The sequence below is a fragment of the Larus michahellis genome, chromosome 1 (assembly GCF_964199755.1).
Source record: "Larus michahellis chromosome 1, bLarMic1.1, whole genome shotgun sequence".
Taxonomy (NCBI): domain Eukaryota; kingdom Metazoa; phylum Chordata; class Aves; order Charadriiformes; family Laridae; genus Larus; species Larus michahellis.
Genome location: NC_133896.1, coordinates 190111135 through 190139051, shown reverse-complemented (window position 1 = coordinate 190139051; position 27917 = coordinate 190111135). Strand labels below are relative to the sequence as shown.

Sequence of the window (27917 nt, the reverse complement as noted above, 5' to 3'; positions counted from 1 at the left end):
TACTCCGTCCACAAGGTTTAACGCCCTCGGGCGAGTGGCTAAGCTCCGGAAGTGACGCGTTTTGTAGAGGCCGGCGGTGTGGCCCCCACGAGGTGGCGGCGGTGGAAGCGCATCGTGGAGCAGCGGCTGTGTCGGGCCTGACATGAACCCCTTCGCCTGGTACCCGCCGCCCCCGCCTGGGCTCCCCCCACCCTTCTTCTGCCCGCCGCCCCCCTGGGAGCCCGGCTTCTGGGCTCCCCCCGGGCCCTACCCGCCGCCCGGCCGCTACCCTCCTCCCGGTGGCTGCCCGCCCGCTGACGGCTCCTCGCAGCCCGACGGCTGCCCGCCCGCCGAGGGCTCCTCGCAGCCCGGCAAGAGCTGCCCGCCCGCCGAGGGCTCCTCGCAGCCCGGCAAGAGCTGCCCGCCCGCCGAGGGCTCCTCACAGCCTGCCAAGAGCTACTTGCCCGCCGAGGGTTCCTCGCAGCCCATTGAGGGCCCCTCACAGCCTGCTGGGGGCTCCTCGCAGCCTGCTGAGAGTTCCCCGCCTGCCGACAGCTACTCCCAGCCTGCCCAGAGCTGCCTGCCCGCCGAGAGCTATTCGCAGCCCGAGAGCTACCCGCCTGCTGAGAACTACCCGCAGCCCAACAGTTACCCACTGCCTGCCAACAGCTACGCGACCTCCGAGTGTTACCCACCGCCCATTTACAGCTACCCGCCACCCGTCAACGGCTACCTGCCCACCAACAGCTACCTGCCACCTGATGGCTACAGGCCACCCGCTGCCTGGTACCCGCCAGCCTACAGAGAGCGATCACAGGGCCCGCGTGCTGGTGAGGGGCGTGGGGGAAGTTCCTTCGGGGCCCATGGCCTCCTTCCCATCCCTCACTGGTGGGAACCATGGGGCTGTCCCTAACCCTTGGGGGTGGAGGACTCTCCCTCCCTCCAAGCATGTTCCCTGCTGTCCATGATGGTTGTGCAGCCCTAACTCATCTCTCCCCCAGGCCCTTCCCTGCCACAGCAGGCCCACTGAGGTAGCAAGGTGTGTGTTTTACCAGCTGTCTATATAACTGGCTCTTTTTTCTTTTCTTTTTGTGTTTTGAAGGTGGAAATGGCAATTTCTCTCAGAAATGGCAAGGCGAGCAAGCGCATGGGTTTAGTAAACGCTTTCCAAAAGAAAACAACAAGCCAAAGGTATGGACTGGGGTCCCCAGCGCAAGAAAGACATGGACCTGTTGGAGCAAGTCCACAGGAGGGCCACAAAAATGGTCAGGGGCTGGAGCATCTCTCCTGTAAAAACAGGCTGAGAGAGTTGGTGTTGATTAGCCCGGGAAAGGCTCTGGGGAGACCTTATTATGACCTTTCAGCGCTTGAAAGGGGCTTGTAAGAAAGATGGGGACGACAGGCTTTTAGTAGGCCCTGTAGCAATAGGACAAGGGGTAATGGTTTTAAACCAAACGAGGTTAGCTTTCAATCGGACATAAGGAAGAAATCTTTTATGATGAACGTGGTGAGACACTGGTACAGGTTGTCCAGGGAAGTGGATGCCCCATTATTGGAAGTGTTCAAAGCCAGGTTGGATGGGGCTTTGAGTTACCTGATTTGGTGAAAGATATTCCTGCCCATGGCAGGGGGGTTAGTTGGACTGGGTGATCTCTGAAGGTCCCTTCCAACCCAAACCATCCTGTCATTCTGTGATGGTGGCAGCTGTGTGGGACTTGCCCCGTGGTATTACAGAGACCCCGTAGTCTTGTCTAATGTGCCTGCCCTCACAAGAGAGCAAACGTATGACAATCAGGCTGTAAATCTCAAGCCTGTTGAAAGAAAGATACATTTCAACCAAATTCTAACACAGGTTTACTTCAGAAAAGCTGTTACCGTGGTGATACCTGAGTGCTTAAATTACATTAGTGCCCTGTTGTATTATCAGGACCAGACAGCCAAATCACCCTGATGTGTGTAGTGGGAGAGGAAGGATCTCTGCTTCCCACTGAGCTCTACACGTCATGTGAGAACAGGCATGGCCTGATTTGACAGGGAAGAGACTCAGGGCTGTAGCCTAGCTCTCCTCCCAGCCCTCGATAAATCTGCCAGCCTGGAATGTTTGCAGAAGCGATAATTGATAGAAAGGTGGAAAGGTGGAAAGAGCTGAGTGCAGGGCGCACTCTTTGTTTGGAAGATGAGTGATTTGAACTGAACTTTCATCTTATGTTAGCTTATCTTTGAAACTTTTGAAATGTGTTTTAATTGATGGCTTTATTAAGCAAAATACTCATGAAAATTTTTCACACTTAATTAAAAACAGGAATACCTTCTAATCCTGTAACTGTAATCTTGAGATGATTTCTTCTTCTTTTTTTTTTAGACCAAAAAGAAAAAAGAGCCAGTTTTCTCTCATTATTGTGATACTTGTGACCGTGGCTATAAAAACCAGGAGACATATGATGAACATATTTCACAACACAAACAGGTTGATGAGTTTGTCTTGTTTTATTTACACGTTGATTTTTAACTTTGTGCCTGATAAGAAGTTACCTGTAGTCAGTCTTTGAATGGAAGTCTTGGCAAAGAGATTCTGTAGCTACAAAAAGTTTTAGTAGGGGATTTTTTCCGAATGCTCTGTGTAGGGGATGTCTCAGTTGTATTTTTGGTTTTATTGCTGAAGTCATTTTAATGTCTGTCTTGTCAAGTATTGCTAAGTCACCTAAGTGGTAGGAATTAATTAGAGGACATCAGTATAGGATGTAAAATTATTGTGTAAAACTACTTTATGAGGAAATAATATTTTTAGAATCCACTCCTTTATTGCAAGGAAGTATCAAAATTTGAAACTGGGGAGTCTTGCAAATCTGTCTCTGAGGTTAACGTCACATTATCTCCCATTATCAGAAACGCTGGCTTCCCTGGTTATTCTAAAAGCTGGTGAAATTTGAAAGTACGTGATCCCTTCTTGCTGTTTTTACAATGACATTTTTTTTGAACCTGGGTAGCTTAAAAGTTCGCTATAACTAACTGTACAGGCATCTGGCACGGAGTTCATTTGAAGTGTGCTCGAATGCTTGTTTATAATTTTTTTTGTGTAACTTGATGGGTCTTAAGTTCACCCCCTTATCTTGCAGTGCACAGAAGAAGGTTGCGATTTCAGCGCACATGAGAAGATAGTTCAGATACACTGGAAGAACGTAGGTATCCCCTGGGCGCAGAATATGCGTCTGTGCAATCTTTACAGTAGTCCCTTTTCTCATTCTTCAGAGACTTGTTTTCATTTTTCTGGAAGGAAAACTTAACACCTCTGAGTAGAATCTCTTCTAAGACAGTGTTGTGGATGAAAATATGTTGAATACTGTGTTGGGTTTTTTTAGTGGATTCATTTTGTAATCACTGTGAGCAGTCTCAAGACTTTTGGAGATGAAAACAGTGTGATACTGCTATAGTTGACAGAATGATGCTTTGTTTTTTTCTTGTGGTTTTTTCCTTCCCCTTTTAAACACCTATGAAATACTTTTTCCTTAGGCACATGCACCTGGTGCTAAAAGAATAAAATTAGATAGTCCAGAAGAGATTGCAAAATGGAGGGAAGAAAGAAAAAGGTAAGACGTGTGACCTATGAATTTTTTTTACTGTATTTCACCTGTGTGATCACTAGATGACAGCTGAAAGGTGGTAGCAGCACATGCTTGCTGCTGCTTTTCCTTTGACTGTGCAAAACTCCTGTGGTAGTGGTCTGTGTCAGAATGCCTGAGCCAGGAGAGTGTGAGCTGCCAAGACTATTATCATGTGGATGATTGTAGTAGAAGGCAAGATATCAACTGAGAAGGAAGCAGGTTTCCCAGATGTTTGATTTGAAACCCCAGGTTAGGTGAACGACTCATTCATTTTAGCCTGATCTCTGAGACACTCTAGGTCAGAAATGTGTGTGTGTTTGCTTGGTAGTTCTTTAGTAGCTAAGAAGTGTGGAACTATTGTACTGACCATAATTGTAGTACATCCCACCGTGTGCAAATTTCCACAGCTTAAGTTGTCCCACTAGATCCCAACAGGGAGTTTTCCTAATTTTTAAGAACTTTCTGTATTGCATGACACTTTTCTACTGAAATAGAACAGAACCCATGAATGATGCTATCTCGGGTAGTCTGTTGTACCTAGGGTGCAAGGTAAAGTTCCCACGTAAGTGGCATTTCTCATTATTTCTCATTCTGTGTGTCCTGGTTTGAGGTAAAACAGAACCAATTTTCTGTTTTGTAATTTTACTTTTTAGCTGGGCCTCTTCTAACTGACTAAAGTCTGAAATTAACAGCATATTGTTCAGAAACTGTTCACTTTCAGAGTGATAAGACCTGATTATACGAAGGAATGGTATGCACAGAGGCTCTTGCTTATACTTATTGCTGTAACAACCAAGGTCAGCTGACTTTACTGTTTGCCCCGTTAGAGGGTCAGAAGCAGAGAAGCACCTCCGTAGAGGGGTCCCACCTGCAGGGAGGAGCAGACGGGACAGGTGACACAAAACTGACCAACAAGGTATTCCGTCTCACGTGCATCACACTCAGTATAAAAGTTGGGGGATCAAAGGGGCAAGGGGGGCTCTGGCTCGTTTTTTCTTCAATGGCCGACGTCTGAGGAGGACCCTGTCTGTTCCTCTGCCTTTGATCCCGATCCGAGCATTCCTGATTCTAGTTAGGAATTCAGCTCCTGTTCGTCGCTGACTCCAGTCTGGGACTTTCCCTGTGTCTGCTGGTGACGCGATCCTCATCCTGGGAGCTGGATACAGTTTTGTATGCATTGTATACTTTTTTCTTTAATTTTTATTATTCTATTATTATTTACTATTTTCTTATTTATTATTATTTTCATTAAAGTAGTTTAGTTCTTTTTCTAAACTCATAAATCTCCTTATCTCTTCCTCTCGTCTCTGAGGAGGGGGGGGGAGGGCCATCTGTCATTCTGATCGGCCAGTCTGGCCAAGACCATGACACTGTGATGTGAGGTGGTATAACATTTTTCTGTTGACCAGCACTGAAGTGTTTAAAAATTTACTGTACTTCCATAGACATTATCTCACTGATAAATATATTTTTTTTTGGAGTGGAACAGATTAAAACCTACCCTTTTCCAGCAGGTGAAAGATGCTGTAGGCTTTCCTTGCTTCTGTTCTTGACTTAGAATATAGTCTTGCGAGTGATTGGTTCGTGGGTTTTATTTCCGTGAGCAAGCGTCCTATATGCATAGTGGGAAGTGATACAAATTTAATTTCAAGATCACTGGTGATGAGCTAGGGCAGTGTACTAGTCACCTGTTTGGGTTTTTTTTAAAATGAAAATAAGCTTAGTTGTGTGATGAAGTCTTGCTGATGAACACAGCTTTGCATTTATGTTAGAAAGCAATGTTAATGCATTCTGGCTTTGAACCTGACTTCCCTTAATAAATATTTACACACTGGCTTTGTAAAAAAGACAGATGAGTGGACTGTATGGTAGGATATTTATTTTTTTTTATTGCCTCCCATCACTTTTTGCTGTATTGAGAAGCAAAATTTCTCCCTGTATAAGTTAATCCCTGCAAGTTTTAACTTAACTTTGGACGTGGTTTCAGCTTTTTCTGCAGATTTCAGAAAGGCAAAGAGAAGTTAGCACATCACAACAGTCAACTGTTGCACCTGCTGTTCATTTTTTACAAGTGAAGATAATCTGTAGGTTCCTCTTTTGTTAAGAACAGCTCATTGATACAGAAACAAAAATTTATTTGCTCCCATGTTTAAAATAGCATAGTTAACCAGACAAAAATTGCTTGTGATCTGTGCAAGTACAGGTTTGGTGTTGGATTAGTTTTGGTTGCGAGGTTTCCTTTTATTCAAAAGATACTTGAGGGCTTAGTTTTTATTTGCTCTCAGTCTACATATTGCTGTCCTTTTTTTTTCCCAATAGTGTTACTTACCACTTCTTTACTAGTGGCAATATGAAGTGTTACCACAACCCAAAATGTCCTTAGATTTGTCTGTCTGGTGGCCTACACTTAATTGTCTAAGAGTAGGTCTAAGGAAAAACATTAATACTTGTGTGCAGAGTCTTTGCTACTCATTTTCAACTTTTCATACACTTTTCTGCTTTAGGCGGTGGTTTGGGAGAGTTCCTGTCTAGTGAATGATGCTAAGGTTTAAGTGTTGAAATGATGTTTCAGGTGTGTGTGTGTCAGTATGTGCTTTACTGTATACTGGAACATTAGGGAAGCGGGAATTGAATGTACAATCATGTTTTAGGTACTCTTTGCTGGGGAAGTGGGTGCTGTGAGTCAAAGCAACATTTATCTACAGTTAATTGTAAGGATGATACTCTGCCTGAGGCTGTTTTTGCTGAGTTTCTAGAGAATCTTATGGTGGATACTGTTGGTTTTTTACAGATTAATATAATTTGGCTGTGGTGCAACAGTGCTGAAAGCCTCTGTTCACTGCAGCACAGTAAAATCAATGGAAATAAAGTCTTGTAGTCAAGACCACCAACCAAAACAGGCAATACAGGATTAGGACTTTCTAAACCAAGGCCACTAGATGGAGTAGTGCTGTGGCTTACTGTGGTACTTTAGTCCTTAGGGAATTTTGTTTAGCTGTAATGGATGGGTGTAGAATGACTACCTGGGTGGCTTTTGTTACTCTTCATCCAGGAAGGAAGCTATATAGCATCCTTTGGGGTTTCTTTTTTGATTTTTTTTTTTGTTTGTTTGTTTGGATTTTTTTAAATTAATTTCATTTTAATTTAATTAAAAAAAAAGAGAGAAACTCAGCTGAAGCTTGCGAAGTATTAGTTGGGTCACAAAGCATCAGTTTAGTACTGAAGGTCTGTCGTTGAGTCACAGTAAACATTGCATGGTACAGAAAAAAAGGACACCAGAGGGAGTCTGAGCTATTAGGCAGTCTTGGTTTATGGTGACAGGAAAAAGCCTTTTTCTTTCTAGAAGTTCCAGTCAGAGCGAAGAATGAATCTTTGTAGGTCATTAGTAGTTTGTTTCTAATTAGGTTGCAGTGATTTTAACGTGTATTTCCATGCTGCATCCCTAACATTCCTGTCTTGTTTCTTCTTTCAGGCATTATAAATAACTTAGAGTTGAGATTTTTCTACTTAATTAGTTGCTGTTTTGCTCAGTTGTGTAGCCTGCTTAAAATCTTTTCGAAAGAGCCAGTGTTTAAAGTGCAGCCTTACATAGAGGGAAAAGAAGGGGGAGAGCTGATAAGGAGTGAGTATCTCTGGATGAAGTACGCTGGGTCGAAATACTGTTTTGATGTCTGATTTTGTACAATGCCCCTGTTCATTGCCACAGCCTTTGCGTCTCTGCTTGCCTAAAAGATTCTTTAATGATTTGTGGCCCCTTGAACCAGCTGAGCCAGGCAACCTAATTAAGCGAACAGCAATAGAGACGAAGTTCCACGGGATCTCAGGGTTTTCCCATGTTTTGCAGACAGGTGGTTGTGAAGTCTGACATCAACTTTGGCGATTACAATTATTTTTCTTGTTTTGATTTGTCCTGTCCCTTCTAAGCATTGAGAAATCACAGAATCATGGCATTTTCAGAGTTGGAAGGGACCTCTAGAGATCATCTAGTCCAACTCCCCTGCTAAAGCAGGATTGCCTAGAGCATATCACTCAGGACTGCATCCAGGCGGGTCTTGAAAATCTCCAGAGAAGGGGACTCCACAACCTCCCTGGGCAGCCTGTTCCAGTGCTCTGTCACCCTCACCATAAGGAAGTTTTTCCGTGTATTTGAACGGAACTTCCTGTGTTCCAACTTGTGCCCATTGCCCCTTGTCCTGTCACTGGGAACCATTGAAAAGAGTCTGTCACCATCCTCCTTCAACCCACCCTTCAGATACTTGTATGCCACAATAAGGTCTCCCCTCAGCCTTCTCTTCTCCAGGCTAAAGAGTCCGAGCTCTCTCAGCCTTTCCTCATAAGGGAGATGCTCCAGTCCCTCAATCATCTTAGTTGCCCTTTGCTGGACTCGCTCCAGCAGTTCCCTGTCCCTCTTGAACTGGGGAGCCCAAAACTGGACACAGTACTCCAGTTGTGGCCTCACCAGTGCAGAGTAGAGGGGGAGAATGACCTCCTTCGATCTACTGGCCACAAATGTGCTGGTTTCATGTGCTTACAGCAAATTATCTACAGCACATATTCTTAATGTGTCAGAATGAGGTATTGCTGTTTTTCCTTCTTCCCAAGTGAGATCTGGGTCCTGCTAGCCCATCTGTTTCTAAGCAACTCTTCTTGAGCAAAGGTTATTAGGAACAATGTGGCAAGGCTGCTCTGGTGTTAAAGCAAATAGTGAAACTTTTGCTTAAGTCCTGATATAACATTGGAGGATTTTCTTGATCTTGTGTGTTGCTTGTAAATTCTCCCCCTGCTCCCCTCCCTTTCTTTAATCTGTTGGGGTTTTTTTTGTTCAGTTAGGGATTGATTTCTGTATTTCCTTGCAGTACATCTCGTAGGCCGAGCATATGCCTAATGAAGGCCAGTGCTGTCAAGCACACAACTTCTAGTTAATTTGTGTTTGTCTGGTTGAATAATGATAATTCTGGAGGAGCCTGGAATCCTCCCTGGCGTTGCATTCATAGTAGTTAAATATGTAATAAGGAAAATAATTTCTTAGTGCCAGGTAAAAGTAGAGAAGATGAAGCAAAGTAGAAGGAATGTTTTGGTAGATCAAGGTAAATACCTATACAATAAAGTTGACTCGGAACTGCAGGGATGGATTAGCAATAGAACCGCCTCAGCTAACATATGGTAAAATCACACTAGAGATGCAATGCTTGATAAAATGCCCGGGAGTCTTAAACCAAGATTTTATCGGCTCTCTGTTGGGCCATCTTTGTTCCCTTTGGGCTATCCATGTCCCCTTTGCTGTTGGTTGTGAGTATGCAATCAAGACCAGCTCAAGAAATCATTGAGCCAATTTGATCACAGTGCTGTTCTTATAAAGATGATAAACTTGCATAGCTCTTGACTCACATTCATTGTGCTGTAGAAGCAGGTCTCTTTTCTGTTAGACGCTGACAAAGCTCTGTTTTTCCACTGCTTGCTAAGAGCTGATTTGCTCTGATGTTTATGTAAACCAGATAGTGGACGCTGGCCTATAAAACATGTATGACTCTGGTTAGTGCACTCTTTGAAAAATTGAAAAAAAATTTATTGGAAAAAAAAATAAATTATTGACTAAGGCACACCCATTAGTGATTACGCTCATATCACTGTTTCCTGTCTCTGGAAGCTTAAGGTATCCTTTACCTGCATGTCGCTTTGTTGGTGTTTATGTAATATACTCATTTTAGCCTGAAAACCAGTTTTCTAGTGCTATCCTGACAATATATACTGAAAAAATTCCAGTTTGAAGCGTCTGTGGTTGGAAACTGCAGCTGCTATGAAATGGGGCTGCCTTCTCAGGTGGTACTTCTTCATGAAATCCACTGTGCCAGACCATCACATCCTGGTTTAACTCCCTGTTTTACAATAAGGTGCTTAGGTTTGTAGAGCCTTTGTGGTGACTGATGAAGCTGTCCGTATTCAAGCTCTAACAAGCTGTTTGCAGGACCTAGGTGCTAGGCTACTACTTCTACTTCAGTGGTGTTTGTAGGTAAAATTTTAAGAACCTCATTTTGTTAGGGGAGGAGGGGGGCATGCCTTCTGAGAAGGATTCAAACACAGGTGAACTCATTGGATTTTAACACGTGGCCTTTTATGTGGAGAGATTGAGTATAGGCTCTTCCTTTGGTGTTGTCATGCCTCCGTTCAGGAGCAGTCTTCCTAAATTTAGCTTTCCTGAATAAGAATTCTGTGTGTCAAAAAAATTAAAATTCCTCTCTTTTTTTGACCTCTCTTGAGTACTTTGTGGCTGTCCTTAGATAGTGAAGTTTGCAAAGTCTGCCGTGAAGTTGTACCTCCAGACCATAATGTTGCCATTGTAGGCATCTGCCTCCACTTAGGGTCCAGTTAAATTTTGCCGCCTCCGTGGGTAGATCTAGCTGATGATAGGAGGTGCACAGACTTCTTTGTGCTGGGGCCGTGGCACCTGATGAGTTGTGGAGTTGCACTGGGGCTGGTACACTGGGGTACGTGGGGAACTTTGGTCCACTTGCTCCTCGCAGGGACAGTTGGGGTTGACTTGGCCAGGTCCCACCAGGACCCACTGGTGGGCTTAGCCCAGCGTCGTCATTGCACAGCAGAGCACCTGGGGAGGAGTGAACCCAGTCTACCTTGTCCCAAGGCTGGTGACCTGCAGGCTTGAACATCTAGAGCTTACTGCCCACCGCGTCCTTAGATGGAAGAATAAACTAGCAGATGCTTATTGTGAATGCAATGAAGCACTGCATGTGTGCTGTCAAAATAGGAACATTTTCTGCACAAGGCAGTGAGTAAAATGCTGTTTAGCATTTGAGAAGAGATGGAGAAAATAAACACAGCCACTGCAGGTGCCTTCAGATCCGCTTTTGCAGGCGTACTCGGACTTAAGACTTGAGCTCTCTTTAGCTGCTAGTTACTGCCTGTGTCAACTGGAAGGGTGGTTTAGGGGAAATCTGTCTGTCTTGGCAAGGAGTTGAACTGAAAGCATTCGTGGAGTCCATTACAGTGGCTCGGTGGAGGGAGTGGTAACCCATAGGAATGAAAGTGGGAGGCAGTCACGTCTCAAATCGTGTTGTGAGAGTGTGTCTGAATATGTCCTTAATCAACATAACTACAGGAGCACTTTGAAGACTCCTTTGCTCCAGGATTAAGGGTCTTCCCTTATGTCTTTAAAAAAAAAAAAAAATAATTTCTAAGACAAGCTTGGGGCTCTTTTGAGCATAACTACTTATTTTATAGCTCTCTCTCCTCCTGTGAGCTTTACTTGCATGAAGGAAAGTACCTTATCCTAAAACTGTGAAGAGGTGCCAAGCACAGGGGTCTTTGTCAATGCGAAGCTCTTGAGACTAAATAATTCATTGCACGCTTGCTGTGCGCCCGGAGTGTTACAACATGGACGAACAAATGTAGCTAACAGGGAAGAGCATAGATAAAACATCCCTACGCTCGCTTGAGCCGTATGGCGGATTTCTGGGAGAAATCCAATGAAAATAGAAGTTGACAGCTCGTGTTCAAATCCTCTTAAAGGAGACAAGTTCTGTAGCGTGTTGAGGTGTGTCTCATAGGAAATGCTTCTCATCTTCTCCATTTGGTATGTGCTTGAAGCTGTCTTGCATCGATGTGACGCTTAACATTCGCGTTGTAAAACGGGGAAGATGCATGTGATAAGATTAAATATTTAAAGGAAGATACGTGTCCTTTTTAATAGCTATATATACTGAGTAGCTGTTCTAAGTTTCTCGTTACTCCATTTTAATAGACTTATCAAATATTTACACTTTGCGTTTCTATCCAGAAGCTGGTGGGGGTGTGCGTGTGTTTCTCATTTACCACCTTTATCTCAAAGCACCGGGATTTAGCTAACTCACGTTTACACAGAGCAACTAGCGTAGCCATTTTGGGGCTGTGACAGTAATTTGCAGCAGACTTTGCATGTTAGAACCAGCATGTTTGTCTGTCGGGGGCGGAGATGGGAAGGGAGGTGGGGAATCTAAGAGAGGGATGGTTTGGAAGATGGTTATAACAGTAGATTTGTTTTGATTTGCATGACTTAGCAATTTTTCTTGAAGCTGGAATTAAAGAGGGTCAGTAATTTTGGTGAACTAGAGGTCAGTGTGCAAGCACAGTACTGAATATTGCTGGAGAGGAGACTTGTGTGCTCCTCGCTAACTGTCACATTAAAGGAATCTTGTATACCCAGAAGCTATTTTTTGGTATTACAAGAGCTCAGCAGTTGGTTTGCTAAAGGCACGTTGTACCTTTTGAGATCATTCAAATACTCCAGTTGAAGCACCATGAAAATAAAATTGCAGGACTAAATCGTGCTGTTATGTGTAGGGGCAGGCAGAAGGTCCATAAGTGTAACTGAACTGCTTGTCTGTAGCTTGTTTGATGGTTTGGTAAATCTAATCATACCAATTTGGTAGGGATTTTTTGTTTGGTTGGTTGGTTTTTTTTTCATCTGAGTACTTAAGCATAAATGGACTCGGGTTTTTTCCTCACCGATGCCTTTTTAAGAAGGAAACACTCTGTTAAACTTCCATGAAACATTATAAAAACCTATTACTTTTATAGAGGATGCTGGTTTGGTAAAGGGGGAATTGACAAATTACAGTGAATGATTTAAGAGCCAGTGAATTTTTTCTTTTTCTTTCTTCTAGAAATTTTCCTACGTTGGCAAACATTGAAAAGAAGAAGGCGATGCAGATGCAGAAGGAAGAAAGGGGAGAAGTGCTGACTACCCAACAGTTTGGGTAAGCGTTTTGAAACAAGCTTGTTCTTTCCTCCTAATGAGTTCGGAAGTATGCTGTCTTTCTGTAGTCTCCCACCACTTACTGCTTCCACTGTACACACAATCTGGCTGCCCTTTAAGAGAGGACAGGTCATTTGACAAACGGCAGTTGTAATGTTCTTTTATTTACAGTGCTTCATAGTCCACTTCAGTTAAATTAAACAATAATTGTATTCGAAATCTGGTGTTCCTCCTGAATTCTGCATTCTGGCTTGTTTGAGAAACCACATTCTAGTGGCCATTCATTAGATCAGCATAACCTTGATCTCTAAAAAAGAAATAATGGGAACGCAAGTCACACAACATAATGAATCCACATGGTCTTATCCTTTAATGTCTGAAAATGGCCAAGAGAGATTTTATGAGCAGATTTGGCTTCTTAGTCTCTCCTTTCAGATGGTAAATCAACAATCAAGTGGAGAGGGGAGGAAGATTTAACTTTATTTTCATAGCTTAAGTAGTGCTACTTCTTTCTTCTACCCTCTGTCTATCTGCTACCTTTGTTTTAAGCCTGATGCTTACTCCTCTTGGATTTTATCTGTTCTCTCCTTTACGTTGTGGATTACTTTCCAGTATAGTCCTTGTTCTTTTACCTTCCCCTCAGTGTCAGTGTTATGTGGAACAGCTAACTTTAAAAAAAATAAAATGTTATAATAATCCACGCTCCCAAGAGTATCACTTGTTTAAAGTAAAACAACTGAGCTGGAAAGCGGAAGCAGACTCAGTTCTAAAGAGCTCTTGCTAAATACCATTTGCTGCTGCATGGAAGTGAAGATGGAGCTTGCCTAGTTTGTTTTGTGGTGTTTGTTTGTTTTGGTTTTTTTATAGGGGATGACACCAAACAAAATAAAACTTACACCATGGTAAAACAGTTGAACTAGTGTGGAATAGGGTTCCCGTCAGGCTAGTATAATTTGTTAAATGGTGACAGTGCAGAGTACCTTGGTGCAGTGTGTGCTTCAGAAGACCCAACGCTTAACCACCCCCTCCAACCAGTTGTTTTTCATGATTTTGGAAGGAAAGGTCTATAAAAGACTGAAGTAAAACTTCCTTCAAAGGATGTAAAGTTGCAGGAGTACTTTGGACCCAAGGAACCAAACCTAGACATTTGAGACTAAAGCCGCAAACATATGTAATGTTATGTTTTGGAGATTTTTGTGTGCAAATATGAGTTTTGCTTGTCACAGTAACAAACTGTTTGGTGTCTACAGTTATTTTTTACTGGTGTTTACACTCACAGCCACTCTTGTGGAAAAAAAGCCCTCTCAAAAGTATAGGTTGTTTGCTTTGACTTAGTGACCTTTAACTCTGGTTGATCTTAGAAATCTCTTCTTTTTTCCTTTCCCTTCCGTGAGCTGCTAGCACTATAAAGTTGATGAATTGTCCAAAAAGCTGTTGTTTCTGCTTTGTATATCACCAGTAAGGATTCTGGAATTGGTGCTTATCTGGCAAATTTACTGATGCGTGAGGCAAAAATAGAATACAGCTTGTTCTCTGCAACCTGTACTATTAAAGCAAATACCCAAGTAAGATTTAGAAAGGATTAGATACTTAACACTTCTACAGCACTTTCCATTTGTGGTTCTGTGAAGTGCTTTACAACTGCTAATTCTCAGCATCCCCGCATGTGAGATTAGAGATGTAGAAGGACCTCTTTGGTAGTCTGCCTGGTGTCTTGCAACAGCTGATTAACAGCGCGTGGCTCTCTATCCCCTCTGAATGAGAAGGGCAGAGTAGTATATCTTTCACGAGGGGAAGGCAGGAGGCAGATGCCAGGCTGACGTTTGTTGGGATGTGTTTGTGACCTTGGGGTCTCTCTCTGGGCGTTTGAGGCCCCAGGGAAATCAGAATGTTGTTTTTAACCCTTGGTCAAGGACAACACCTCTAATTGAGCCTATATTTGCTCAGTATCTTCTAAGTTACACAACAACATCCTGAATTTAGTGCCTGTCTGTACAAATTCAGAAATGCAGTTCTCTGTCTAGATGGAGCTAATATTAGGCTCCTTTTGTGGATGAGAGACTGACACACAGGAAGGCGGTGGCTTGCCTCTCGTGCCACAGGAGCACTATGGTGGATGGTTCTGTCAGGGCAATCAGTGTTAGACACTGTCATGAAATGACTGGAGAATGAAATGAAGTATGTTTTGTTGCGATACAAAGCCATTTTGAATGCTACGGCAGGCCCTGTTCTCCTCTCAAGAAGGACTTAATTAGGCTGGAAAGGTTATGGAAGGGAGGAATGTTGGTAATAGGAACACTTCTGTACAAGCAAAGAAGTGGTTGCTTGGAAGGGCTGTATGATGGAGGTCTAGAAAAATTGCATAGGTGGGAAGAGGTGAATAGAATGCAGTTATACACTGCTTCTTGTAACTAGAGGAGGGTGTGGGCACCAAATGACCATTTTGGACATAAGAATGAAAACGAAACAAAAGAAGTAATTTTTCACAAAATAGCAACACCTTGCTGCAAGTTTTCAGGAGTGCCAGACATTCACACAGCATCCCACAGCATGAGACGCAAAACCATTAGGGTCTTGGGAGCATCTCTAGTCAGAGAGGGTCTCTGGTACACCGTGGAAAAGTAGGCGAGAAGAAAGGTGACCACTTGCCCTGCTTTTATGCTTTTTTTTTTTTTCTTTCTTCACATGTTCCACTGGCTTCTTATCAGTGACAAGGTACCAGATTAGAACTACACCTATGAGACTCAGCTTGCAGATGCGTGGTTCTAGACCCAGGGAGAAGTTTCAGGAAGAAGCTCTTGCCCAAGTATGAGGTTATATGGTTGACTAGGGATAACAGGACCTCTGCTGTGCTGTAGATGAGGCTGAGGGAGAGACTACTGAGCAGAATGAACCATGGGGCTCGTTCAGGATGGTAGATCTTGTATGTCTTTTGTGGTTGTAATGTGCTGGTGATTAGGTGCAGTCTTGTTTTGCTGAATTAAGTTTCTGTTGCTTGAAAATAAGTATTTTCAGGAAGCTTAGGTTGTCCCTTTTATATTTGCTTTCCTGTCTAGGTCACACCTGTTCTTGTAGGTCTGTTAAGCTCTCCAGGTACCTTCCTATAACCGTGTTTTGTGTTTATAGGATAACCGGGAAGATTACGGAACCATGGAAGATAAGTGGAACCGGCATACTGTGCACTTCCCATATTTTAGGACTTGTTATTTTGTTTCAGGTTTTTAAAAGTCCATTGTCGTGATAGAACTTTCTTTTAGTCCTTTTCCATCGAAGTGGAAAAGACGAATGGCACGTTAGTTGGAGGCAGGAGTAGGCAGTCATTGCGACTGATGGTGTCAAATGGCTGAATGGATTTAGTGCAGCAAGATCCTTCTCTGAGCTGTAATTGGAAAAAGGAGACTTCAGCAGTGGAAGTATGCTTGTAGTAGATGCTTCCCTTTTAGTTCCATGTTGCCTCTGTTCTGAATGATTTAATTGCTTAAGTGAAGGGAATATTTGTTGACTTCGTAATGTGAAATGAAGATACTGTACATGGTCAAGGAACTTGTTTAGCCTATGTTCTCTTTGCCTTCTTAAAAGATAGAAGTCACGAACTTCAAAATCTTCATTTAGGTTCCAGCTTTGTCACATTGCCCTGCCAATGAGATGAGCTGTGACTGCCTGTCTGGTCTGTCACCAGATGTTAGCTGAACTGGAGTAAGTCCTGGCATCATGCTGTGTTGCTGAACCTTAAATGTGGGCCCGAGGTGTTTGGTTATGTCAATTGATTTTATTCTCATGGCTTGTCATTTGTGTGAGCTTTGCGTTTCTATTTTCCAGCAAAATGAAGGGGATGTGGAAGCCTCCAGAAAATGAAGAGGGACTTGGGCCCCAAGGAAGACAGAGAAGGAGACAAAGGCGCCCGTTCTGGAAGAAATTTAGGAAAAATGGTGGCAATTATAATGCACATAGAACTCAAAATGAAGCTAATGGACCAGAAAACAGCATGTGTGAAAAGGAACGTGAAAAACAGCATGCTTTGGCAGCTCAGGCATGCGTGAAGGATATGGACCCTCTCAGTCTTCTGGCAAACGGTGATGTAGGTAAGATGAAGGAACTTAGAGAACTTTTATTTTAAGAAGTACTACTGAAGCGATTACTGACCTTTTGCGTAACTGGCAACTTCTGGGGAGAGCTGGGGATTTCCAAAAACATGTGAACTCTGTCCTTGATTGAAAGAGGGCTAACCGTGCATATTTAAAATGGGAAAACTCTCTTTTAGTTGGATGCATCGATGCAAGGCCTTACAGTATTCTTGGAGAAGAATATCGGTGAGCCTGCTGTCATACTGAGCTTCTCATTGTTACTACTAAAAAAGCCCAGGATGGCTGTATTGTGTCTAGAATAGTGCCAGGACCAGTAGGGTCATATAAGCCTGAAGGTAGTCCAACATCCCTGCGCCTAAAACTTGCACTTAAAACTTCCTTTTAAATGGAAATTTCAGTAGAGAGATATCCTGATTCAGGACATGGTCTAAGAAAATTCCCAGTGTGATTCTTGTGAAAGAATGGGTCAATGATTTATCTAAATGAAATGGGGTAAATCTTGCATTTTGGGGAGCTTCTGCCCTAGTAGGCTTGACTAGAAGCATAGAATTGCCTAGGTTGGAAGGGACGTTTCAGATCCTCTAGTCCAATCATCCACTTAACACTCACAAAAAACATCACTAAACATGTCCCTAAGCACCACATCTACCCATCTTTTAAATACCTCCAGGGATGGTGCCTCAACCACTTCCCTGGGCAGGCTGTTCCAGTGCTTCCAGTGTAAAAAATTTGCCCTAATATCCAGTCTAAACCTCCCCTGGAAGGTTTAGGACCTGTTATGGAGGAAACTGTCTCAGTATTCTAGAGGTCTTTGAGATACATGTTAGTGTCTGACTGAATTCATGTCCACATGTGCTGGTAGGAGGAGCTAAAAGTAGTAGACTTGTCTGAGATACAGTTTGGAAAGAAGCTGAAATACAAAGTCCTTGAAGAGGAAGAAAAATTCTGATTTGGAAGGGCTGACACAAGAATGTTTAAGATACTGCCAGCATTAAGCACTTCTACATAAGTTTCTTTGCAAGTCCATTTGATCATATTATAAATACACAGGGAAAATCTAGCAGACTGCTTTTATGTCTTTCTGATTTTTCTGTGAGAATTAGGAAGCATTAAGCTTTATTCTGTATCATCAAAAAAATCCTTACCCTGAAGGGGAGAAGATATTGGGAGACGGGATGTAGGTGTGTTTTGGGTTTGAAAAATAACCGTGCTGGATACTTATTTATCTTAGCTTTGTATGTTTTAAAATACATTACTAGCTTTAAATCAATATTTAGCTAACAAACTGAATAGGATTTCTGGGCTTTTAATGCAGCACCTCGATTCTATCTTTGTTTTAACAAGTACTTTGCCATAATAATCTTATTTTACCTATAATCTCCCGATTAGGGGTGCTTTTTTGTCCAAAACACTTAGCTGGGAGAGGCAGCAAAGGGAAAGTGGTTCGGGCCATAGGGAAGTGATACTGTAGGAACTTTAGGAAGGAGCGGAAAAGAAATAGCATCTGAGTTGTTTCAAGTTATGTGCAGCCTTCTGATGTAAATACTGTACAATAGTCTAAAGGACATGCACCATCTTAGGTTGCTAAACTAACATGTAAAATAAGAAAATCTTTATAAAGCCAGAAGAAGAATAAAGCACTTTGACAAATTGTTTTTTAAAGACTATTAAATATCCCTTTGTGGTTTTGAAAATAGCAATATTTAGAATGTGAAAACAAATGGATTTCCTTGTATAAGTTAAGTGAATTACTTAAAATGTCAGGATTTTTGTGTTAATTCTGGTTTTTGCTGGATTGTCTAATTTACTCTTGATACTCCCCATATGTGTGCGTTCTCTGAAGCATTGCTGCTTAGTTTTTTTGGGTGAGCATGTCTTGTTTCCACATGCTGGCAGCAATATAAACTCTCCAGATACGACTATTTATAATACAGTCGGCAGTGATGCAGTACCCTTAGAATATGGCATGTAAGCTGACTTATACTCTAGCTATTTTTAGCAACAAGGCTAGAACGCATCCCCTGGAAAGACGTCTGATACGGAGTTTTTCCTCTTGAAAACATAATCTTCAATTAGCGGGAACAAGAACACAGCATCCCTATGCAATTTGCTTATTCCACTAATCTCTGCGTGTTGGGAAACTTAAGTATGCTTAAATTTAACTCTGTTTCCCCACAGTATCTGTGTTTTACTCAATGATGAAAAGTCTAATTATACCAAAGTACAACTAGTAACTTCTGTTATAACAGGTAGAAAAGGAATGTGGCACTTGATTATTAAACATTATTAAGGCCAGTTGCAGTTTTTTGTACTATCGAGAAATATAAAAAATAATAACAAGCACAATATAATTAAGTAGAATTAAAAAAAAAAAATCATACAATTGAAGTCCGTGATTTTACTGTATAGGTCCATTTTGTGGAGTATTTAAACCTTTCTAACAGCAACAGCTCTTTCTCGAGAGGGAATGTATTTTTTGTATAATGAATTCACTCAAGTCCTTAGTGGCTAATTCCTTCAAAGCGAAGAAATTGAATGGGAGATGAGAAAACAGAATTTTCCTCGTGATTTATAAGCAGAAACGAGGTAAGATACCGAGCCTATCAGGTGTAAAATTTTGAGGGATCTACTGGTCAGAAACAGTCAGTTGTACTCAGTAGTGCGTAACACTTCCTCTGAACACATCACTTGCAAAGAAAAAAAATGTATTCCAGTAAATGCGTTTTCCTAGTTTGCTAAAAAGCCAATTAAAAGTAATTCTCTGAAATTAAAAGAAAATAAAAAGAAAATGCACCCAACCACTCAATGTTTTGGATGAGATAGAAAAAAGCAGCAATTCTCTTTTGGGACAGTTTGAGACTGTAATACTTGGCTTACTTGCTTATGTCCATAATGGTGCGTGGGGATTTTAATATCAAGTGGTCTGAAGTATTGCTGAAAACCGATCATCTAATTTGTAGCCTTGGTTCTCCTTGTCCCTTACGAACTTTTTTTGCTATCCAAAAGTTTCTTTGCTCTTAAATTCTTGCTTTGAATGAGACTAATTCTTCTCCCCCACACCCCACCCCCCCCCACTGGCTTTTGAATCCTTCTCCCCACCCCCAGCCTCCACAGGACTATATCCAGCAAGACTTCAAAACATATTATGAAATCCTCTTTCTCTCTTTACCTACACTTGATAATAAAACCTGTAATTACATTTGGTATGTGAAGAAAGAACCAAAAAGCCCAAGCTCTTGTTCAGGAAACCTTTTTCTTTTGCTTCTGTAGCTTTGCTGGCAGGACTGTAAACCAGTGGTGAGATGACTTTGCCACTGAATATCTGTGGAGGGTAGGCGGGTGTGGGGTTTTTTTATCAGTCCATGGTGTTGAGCAATGATCAGTGATGCTCAATATCAGTCTTGCATAGCAGGGGATTTAGCAGCAAGGCTGGCTGTTGGTTGGCACACAGGAGCATTGGGAAAAATCCCTCTTGACTTTTCTCTCCCTGCAGAATCTGACAAAGATGAAACAGCAGCTGAAGACGAGAGGCAGGGATTGACTATTGTTCCCAAGCAGGTCACCTCCGCCCTGAGTTCGTTGGCAGCCAACTACGGCAGCGGGTCCGACAGCGAGCCTGAAGGTGCGTAGGAGTGTGCCTTCTGCCCTTCTCCTCTCCTCTTTTACCCTGCATCACTGTGCTGGTGTGGACTGCAAGCAATGACAAGGTCTGATCACAAATGACCCTTCTTTGGGAAGGGTGGGGGACTTCACCTCTTCTCTGTTTGGTCCTTTGCCAGCTCCCATCCAGTTGTCCGGGTCCCATTTATTTATAAATGCAGTCTTTGTAAGTGCAAGACCCCAGTGGTAGCTCTTCACAGCTGCGTCCCCGACTGCTGAAAGCTGCAGATTATCAGTGCTAGACAGAACCTACGTAGTACTTACAATTTCTTGAGAAAAGACTTACGAGAAATCAAAGGTGTTGCAGAAGAAAATACAACATATAAGCTGTAGCTAATGTTTGGCAAAGATGTTAATGTAATGCCAGTTCAGTGGCTGTATCTCCAGAACACTTGGCTATGGAAAATGCCTTTTGATTTCTGGCTTGTCTAACAGTGCTGCAATTCCGAGCTGTCTTGTACCTGTTGGATTTTGAGGCTTATACAAGTAAAGAGACAAGCTTGTATGTAAAAGGTTTTGCACAGGGATGTTTTGGCGGTCTGTGTACAGATCCCTTCCAGTTAGCTTTCAGTGACAGTGCGTACTGGTACTGGCGTAAGCCATACACAAAGACAGGCTGGGAGGAGTAAAAGGACATGCCGTTATTCTGCTCCTCTTCTTTCCCTGTTCCTCCCAGTTCTGAGCACCAACTGGGGTTATTGCATGAGCCATTACTTTTTCCCAGTATGGTGATACCTCCCAGTCTCGGAGAAGCACCTGCACACTGTAGAGTGGTGTTGAGCTGCAAGCTGCACATGGCATTTGTTCAGACAAACAGTGCACAGGGATGGCCTTGTCCACTTGACCTGTGCCACAAATAATGCCTTTATTTTTTCCTCCCCTGGTCCTACAGCATACTTTAGAAAGCCTTAAACAGAGTTTCCTGAAAGATTGAGTTGTTTTTTTCCTCCCCCTCTTTGCTTGCCTTTTCTCAGCAGCATGTCCTGGGTTGAAGAGCGGCCATAAAATGTCTTTGGTTAGGGTGTGTGTCATCAAATTTTCCAAGCCTTTTTTCCCCTAGTTGGGGATAAAAAAAAAAAAAAAGCAGCCTGTCCTCAGTCTCACTTCAAATCATGTTTGAATAGTGCCAGAAAAAAGCTGTTTTGCTCACCCTGTGAACTAATTTCGATGCCCTTAAGGGCTTTTTCCGTAGAAGACTCCTGGATGTTGCAGTAAGACTTGAACTCTGTAGCACTTGGATTTTGTGCTTCTCTGAGTGTATGCATCAGTGTATGGTAGAGAACTGCTGCTGCTCCATGTTTTTGCAGATAGTTACTATGTCTTACTTGCCCTAGATGGCCTACACAAAACTACAGAGAGCATCTAGCAGGCAGGGAATCGAACTTGGGCATCCTCTGCCCTAATTGTATCATGATTTTCTCAGCAGCCAAATTTGCAGCAAGCTACACCGTGAAGTGGAAGCAGTGCACTTTCTAAGTGATAACAAGGCAATAGCTCAAAAATCTTGTTGAGCTCTTACTACTTCCATTTTTCTTTTTGTATTGCAGAATTTAAGTATCTTGTTTTCCTTTCTGTGAGTGTTTAGAGATTATTCTTTGTATTTTACAAGGAAACCCAACCCAAACAAAAACCTCCCTTCCTCCAAGTAAACCTCAAACATCTTCACATCAGGTTGTACAAGCAAGAATAGTACTAATGAACTGCTGGTGCATGGGGATATAAGCATGTTAAAAAGAGGCTTTTAAGTTTGAGATGAAAGTGTGTTCTTTTTCTTTAAGAAATCCCTGTCAAGACTGCAACAAAAGCTGAGAAAGACGAGGCTGCACTTGGAGATACGCTGCAAACTACTTCTGTTCCTTCGAGTCAAAACCCGAATCAAAAGCGTCCAGAATACGCAGGCACGACGCTAAGAAGCTCAAATTCAAATGCACGTCGGCCCAGAAGGCCAGATAACTGGGGCAAGAAAACATTACCTCTCCTTCCGAAGCGCCGTCCAACTCTGCTGGAAATGGTAACAGTCTTAGTGCTAAAATAATGCCTCCTCTACAAGGGTAGCACCATTTGTGAGCGATTCTCCTCTTCCCTGTGGGAAGTTAGAGTGGCTTGTTAGCAAAGGTCCTCCTGTCTTAAAAATAGCGAAGTGAGCATTTCACATGGAGAAAGTGTAGGTGCTTAAATAGACAAATGGAAGTACCCGGTTCAGGTGATAACTGACTTTGGTGAGCAAGAGATGACAACTTAATCACGTGCCTAAAACGAGCTGCACAAAGGACAAAACCTTTATTCCTCCCCCTCCCCTTCCTGTGGTAATATTGGGTAAGTTTTGATCGTGTGTGATCCCATCAGCCTTACTCTGAGCTGCCTCCCTATTCTCATGGTTTTGCTATTCCTTTGCCTTACCCGGGTTGAGAAGGACACAATTTTTTCAGATGCAAAGAGATCTTGATAAGGTTGTGTTGGTGACTTAAACTGTAGAGTGGTGTTGAGCTGCAAGCTGCACGTGCATGGGTTTCTTTAGATCAGTCTGAGGAAACGACGGCCCTGGTACCTTGAAGAGCAGGTTGGCGTTTCAGAAGGGTAAAAAGAGGTTTGTAGGGGTGAGTCCAAGGCGTTATGGTTCTGTTCGCGGTAACAGTGCAAAGCATCCTGTTTGGAAGCTTGGTGGCTTTCTTTAATAAAAACAAAACTTTGAAGCGTTTATTGCATTTTGTACTCAAAAGCAGTATCAGATAGGTAGACCACCTTTGTGATTATGTAAATAGCCAGCATAAAGCTCTCCCGTCAAAGGAAGTCTTGCTGTGGGCAGAGCACAGGAGAAAGCAGGGTTCCACTGACATAAGGGCTGTGAAACAGCACAGGATGTTTAGGCAAGAGATACCTGATAAGTTACATCTCAAGCTGCAGATGTGGAAGAAATCCCTTGGTCCTTTTAGCACATACTACCGTTGCTGCCAAGAATTAAAACTCACAGTGACTGAAAAGGAAGTGTTTGCCCTTTGTGTAGCTCCCTGAGCATGCAGTCGTCTTTATCTCTTGCTCTTCAAAGTTGTTGGTGATCAAAGCAGTGAGGACTCTGGGGAAAAAATGTCTTATGAAGTCCCACACGCTGAGAGAAGCTGGCAGAACATTGGAAGCCTAAATTGTAGCTTGCCAGTATAATCCGTTTTAAAAAATTGCATTTTCGTGGGGTTTTTTGCCTTTTAATGTTGCTCAAAACTGTTGCTGAAGGGTGTGTGCTGTGGCTGTGAATCAGAGGAGTGCCTGAGATTCGCAGGTAGGCTCTCGCTGCCAGAAATGGTCAGTGTATGAAAACCTTGAGGAAGGAAAGTTGAAATTTTAGCGAGTCACTGCTGAGACCGTTTTTTCCAAAAAGTAAGGAAGTGGGATTGTTAAGAAAAGGATGTTTTATCAGTGAAATGATGCTTTTAAAAAAAAAAAAAATAAAAGTGAAGGTAGGAAGGTAGCTGCAGATGTCTATTGGCAGTCATTCGTCACTGAGCTTGGACACTACTAAAATGTGTTTATGGTAGCCACACAAACAGTAGTGTGTGTTTAGCCATTCCATTTTGTCCATATGACAAAATAAATAGTTTGTGTAGCATCGCTCCACTGATACCTGTCCCTGCATTAAAAAATATAATCCAAAGATACAGTCTTTGATAGGGTGATGGTGCGTTCCATCTGTGCCTTTATTTGGCCGTTTGGGAATTCAGCAGTTTCTCCCAATTGGGCAAAGAGAACGTTACTGTGCTGTCCCTTCTTTGCCCTCACGTGCATCCCTTAGATCAGATGGTAGATTTCTGAAGGCATGTTATAGGTGTCAGCTGCTTGTAACACCTCTTAGTAACTAGTCAAAATAGAAATGTGTACATTTTAAAGTGGCTGTTTGAACCACTGTTGAAACTTGTAACAACAACAACAAAAAGCTTCTCTGTGACATTACAAGGAGAGTAATGGATGTAGCTAGGACGTGTAATACTGACCTCCTGCAAACGATCAGGTAGTTACAGATTTAGCCACTTGCTTGAAACTTCTTGTTTGGAGCGCTAGTTCAGCTGACATTTGGAACGACAAAAGGTCCTTCAGCCTTCTGGCTGATTTTTTTTTTTTTTTTTTTTCCTTAATACCAAAAATGAACTTTAGTGAGGTTAAAGGAGATGAAAGAGGCCTCTAGCACTTTGATTAAGCTGTTAGATTTAGGTTGGTGGATTATAGCCCAAAGCAGTTATTGCTATTTAAATCCGTGGTCTGGTACCTGATGAAACATGCCCTTTCCTTGTATTTGTAAGTATCTTTTACTCATAGGGGTTTTCTAATAAAAAGTGCATGGTATGTTAAATTGCAGATACAGCATAACTTAGAAAGTGTAAAAGATGCTAATAGACTTGCTGTCCTGATGTACTGGAATACGTGGCCTGGAATGCTTTGTTTCAGGTGTTACATGTAGTCCATGATATGAGAACGTCTTCATCTGGGTCTACAGTCAGATAAGTGGGGAGGGGGGCTGAATTCCTGTTATTTAGGTATATTCTGTGACGTTCTCTGACACCTGAGCAAGCTGAGACTGACAGCTTAATCCAGATGATACCATCAAATTTGTCAGCTTGTTCTACCCGCCTTAGTGCATTAATGGCACTAAATGAGTGGTGCTTAAAGATGTGCAGTTTGGGCAAGTGAGTGGTTTTTGTCCTTTTCAGGGGTAGTCATGTGCCAGTACCACAGTGAACTGTGGCCATTACAAGCCTCTGTCACTAGAAGTGCTGTTTGACCACCAACCTGCGCTGCTCTAGCAGCTCCCTCCCTGCTGCCTCTTCTTTGGATGCCTGGTCCCACCTCTTCTCTGCTATGCTGGGCTTTTTGCTGACCCTCTTTGGTTTTTTTGACACCCCACCCCCCAAAAAAACTTTCCAAACAAGCAAACAAAAAAACCCTAGAACCCCATCGCTACTTGCTGCTAATTGTCAGGTTCGTTTTCTCCTGGCTGATGAGTCGAACTGATGCGGTAAGGGGTCTGATCAGCGTGAGCTGGCGTGAGGGAGGGGACAGCAAGTCAGTTGGAGGGAAAGCACCCAGTGTGGGAATACGTGGCTTTCCCATGCTGCGTCTGGTAAGGCAGTCTCCTGCTCCGTGTGTCCAGGACTTGTGTGAGAGAGCCAAAAATTCAAAATTACGGAGTAGAGCTGTACATCAGCTACGAAGCAATAGAAGGAAATATGCATCACCTTCTCTTCTTTCTTTCCAGTTGCTGGCCCAGGACATCCGACACGAAAGGAATGTGATTTTGCAGTGTGTTCGATACCTCATCCAAAATAACGTGTTTGGACTTCATTTTAAAACGGAACCACAAGCTGAAACAGAGACTGAACAGTCCTCTACAACTACAGCAGAGTCTTTGACGGACAAACTCGATGAATCTAATTCTTCTTGTAGCTCTAACCTTCAGTTAGTGGGAGGAGAAGATGATGCATTATTAATAGCCCAGGGTGAGAAAGCACCTGTGGATCAGACTTCACAGATGGATCACTTGGCAGATGAGGACACTTGGGAAACCCCGTCAGTTCAGTGTGAAGAAGCACTGTAGAGGACGTCTGTTGTGGACAATAAAGCAAAGGCTCACATTTTCTACGTGACTGATGCTTTTTGAAAGACATCAGTGTAACAAAATAATCATTAAAGTACATACTGAGAGCTGTTAAAACCACTTCTCTGATCTGTTCTGCCCGAGGTGGCCATTTCCTTGTGAAAACAGCATCTGTGTTGAGTAATTGCGTTTCCCCATGGCAGAAGGGAGCAGTGGCACAGAGTATCACCTTCCCCACTTTCGAGCTTCAGAGCTCTGAATGTTTTACCTCATTAGGAGACGTGCGTCAGTCCATCACCAGAGCCAAGTAGTGTTGTGGTAGGATGGATCTTCCTCATGTGAAATCATAGTCTGGCGTGTCTGGGAGTATCTGAGTGTCCGGAAGTATTTCAGTGTACTTTTGAAATGGTATTTCAGTGCATATTTTTCTCCCCAGCTGTTATTTGATATAATATACCCAATAGAAATATAATATATCCAGTATAAAATGAAGAAATTAAATGGAACATATAACTGACGTGGCTCTAAAAGTATACTGCCTGCACCTGGAGCCTCCTCCTCTCTGAACTAATTTGTTAATTGAGCAGAGAAATGGAGATGAGGCTGCAGACTGATGCAAGAAGCCTTTTTTAAAAAAGTAAATAAATAGATACAGTAGCTGCTAACTGCTTGCATCAGTTCTAGGTTGCTGGTTGACCTCAGGTGCCCAACATTAAGCCTTAGGCCTTAACTGCTGTTATAGTCGTTGCCTGACAAATGTTAACTCTTGAAGCAAACTCTTAGTATTAAGAATATTATGAAAGTTTAGAAAACTTACCAAGAGCTACTGGTTTGTCCCTGTTTTAATATGCATTGTGAATTTATTTGTTGGCCTTCTGGAAGAATGTCTTCCTTGGTGCATCGTTACGATGCTCCTACAGCATCCAGTGATGTTTTTCATAGATTTGTGGTACATCCATAGTGTTGTGAGCACTAAAAAAGCATCAGCCAAGGTTTAGAAATGTTTAGTCTTTTGATTACATTGTGCATTTGTTTATCAGAGTCCTTGTCGAGGGCAGGTGTTAGTTTGTCACACTGACACTGAAAACATGCCATGAAAATAATCTATTATCAAAGCCTCCAATTTAGAATATTTCCCTGCTCTTTGTCTTTTAGTAATGGTTAAATGTTGGAGTTAAATCTCAGGGACTGATTTTATTTTGTCGTTGTTTGGTAGAAGTCTAGCCTTCCATTCCACCATCTAAAATAGGAAGACTCACATGGGGTTTTTTGGTTGCTCAATAACTGCATTTTCTTTCCTCTAGTTCCTTAACTTCTGCCATACGTCTCATTTATGGTGAATAGGAAAAAAGGAGTTAAAAATTCTGTCCCACTGCTCTGCTATTTATAGCTACGACTGCATATTGTGTTTGTAATGCACTGTCTAAATTTGTGGAATTACATAAATATCAACACCCTTGTAAAAGTTGCGTGTCTCAAGAATATATGTGCAGAATAGAAACAGTGATCATAAACATTTATATTTCCAAGGCAGATGATTCATTCTTCCCATGATGGTCCCACGAGCCATCTCAATCTCACTGACTTGCTTATGGCTCTCACAGTTTTACTGTGATGAAAATACCAGCAGAGGATTCCAAGCCACGGAGATCTGGCACTCGGGCAGAACCTGATTTTGGAGTAGAGTGGTACCAGTGCTGTTGAAAGCATGGGTAACAGCTGCGGGAAAAGAAACGGATATCTTAGAATTACTACTAAAATGCACTTTAATCAACCCTTAACATGCTTCTGTCCCTGTGGAGTTGATGGCAGAGCTTTCTTTGACTGTACACTCAGAGCTTGTGTTTAAAAAAACAAACAAACAAACAAACCCCAAACCTGTAACACCCCAACAAAAAACCTTTAATCTGAATTCTTTATACTGTTGTCATTATGAACTTATGAATATTAAAATTTCACACAAAACCAAAAGCTTTGTCTGAAGAAACTCTTTTTGAAGTCTACTTCCTGTGGATAGGAAGGGGTGGGTATCTCTCACGGGGAGATCTGTACGAGGCCAGCATGGCGTCAGTTAGGAGTCTTAACTTAGGACTTACTGCCCACGTGCAGAATTCCTGTTGTTGCTCTTGTAGCGAACCATTTCTGGCAACTCATAGAGCAGAGATGTGGAGACGTATGCTGCGGTGATGTTAAACTCGGAATTACAGTCTTGGTCAATGAGTGGAAGGTCTCTGTCCCTTCCTCTCCCCAACTTTTCTTTT

The 27917-nt window shown here is 42.5% G+C and overlaps 1 protein-coding gene across 1 annotated transcript; it reads left to right on the top strand.

Annotated features, from left to right (window-relative positions):
• The first annotated feature begins 47 nt into the window (after window positions 1-47).
• On the top strand, window positions 48-27527 carry NUFIP1 (nuclear FMR1 interacting protein 1). Its single transcript, XM_074565158.1, has 10 exons — window positions 48-809; window positions 1082-1170; window positions 2342-2446; window positions 3096-3158; window positions 3490-3566; window positions 12239-12331; window positions 16150-16412; window positions 19909-20037; window positions 21854-22086; window positions 25318-27527. Exons 1-10 carry the CDS (start codon window positions 143-145, stop codon window positions 25654-25656), a joined length of 2058 nt encoding a protein of 685 aa, XP_074421259.1. The 5' UTR covers window positions 48-142; the 3' UTR covers window positions 25657-27527.
• The last annotated feature ends 390 nt before the right edge of the window (window positions 27528-27917 follow it).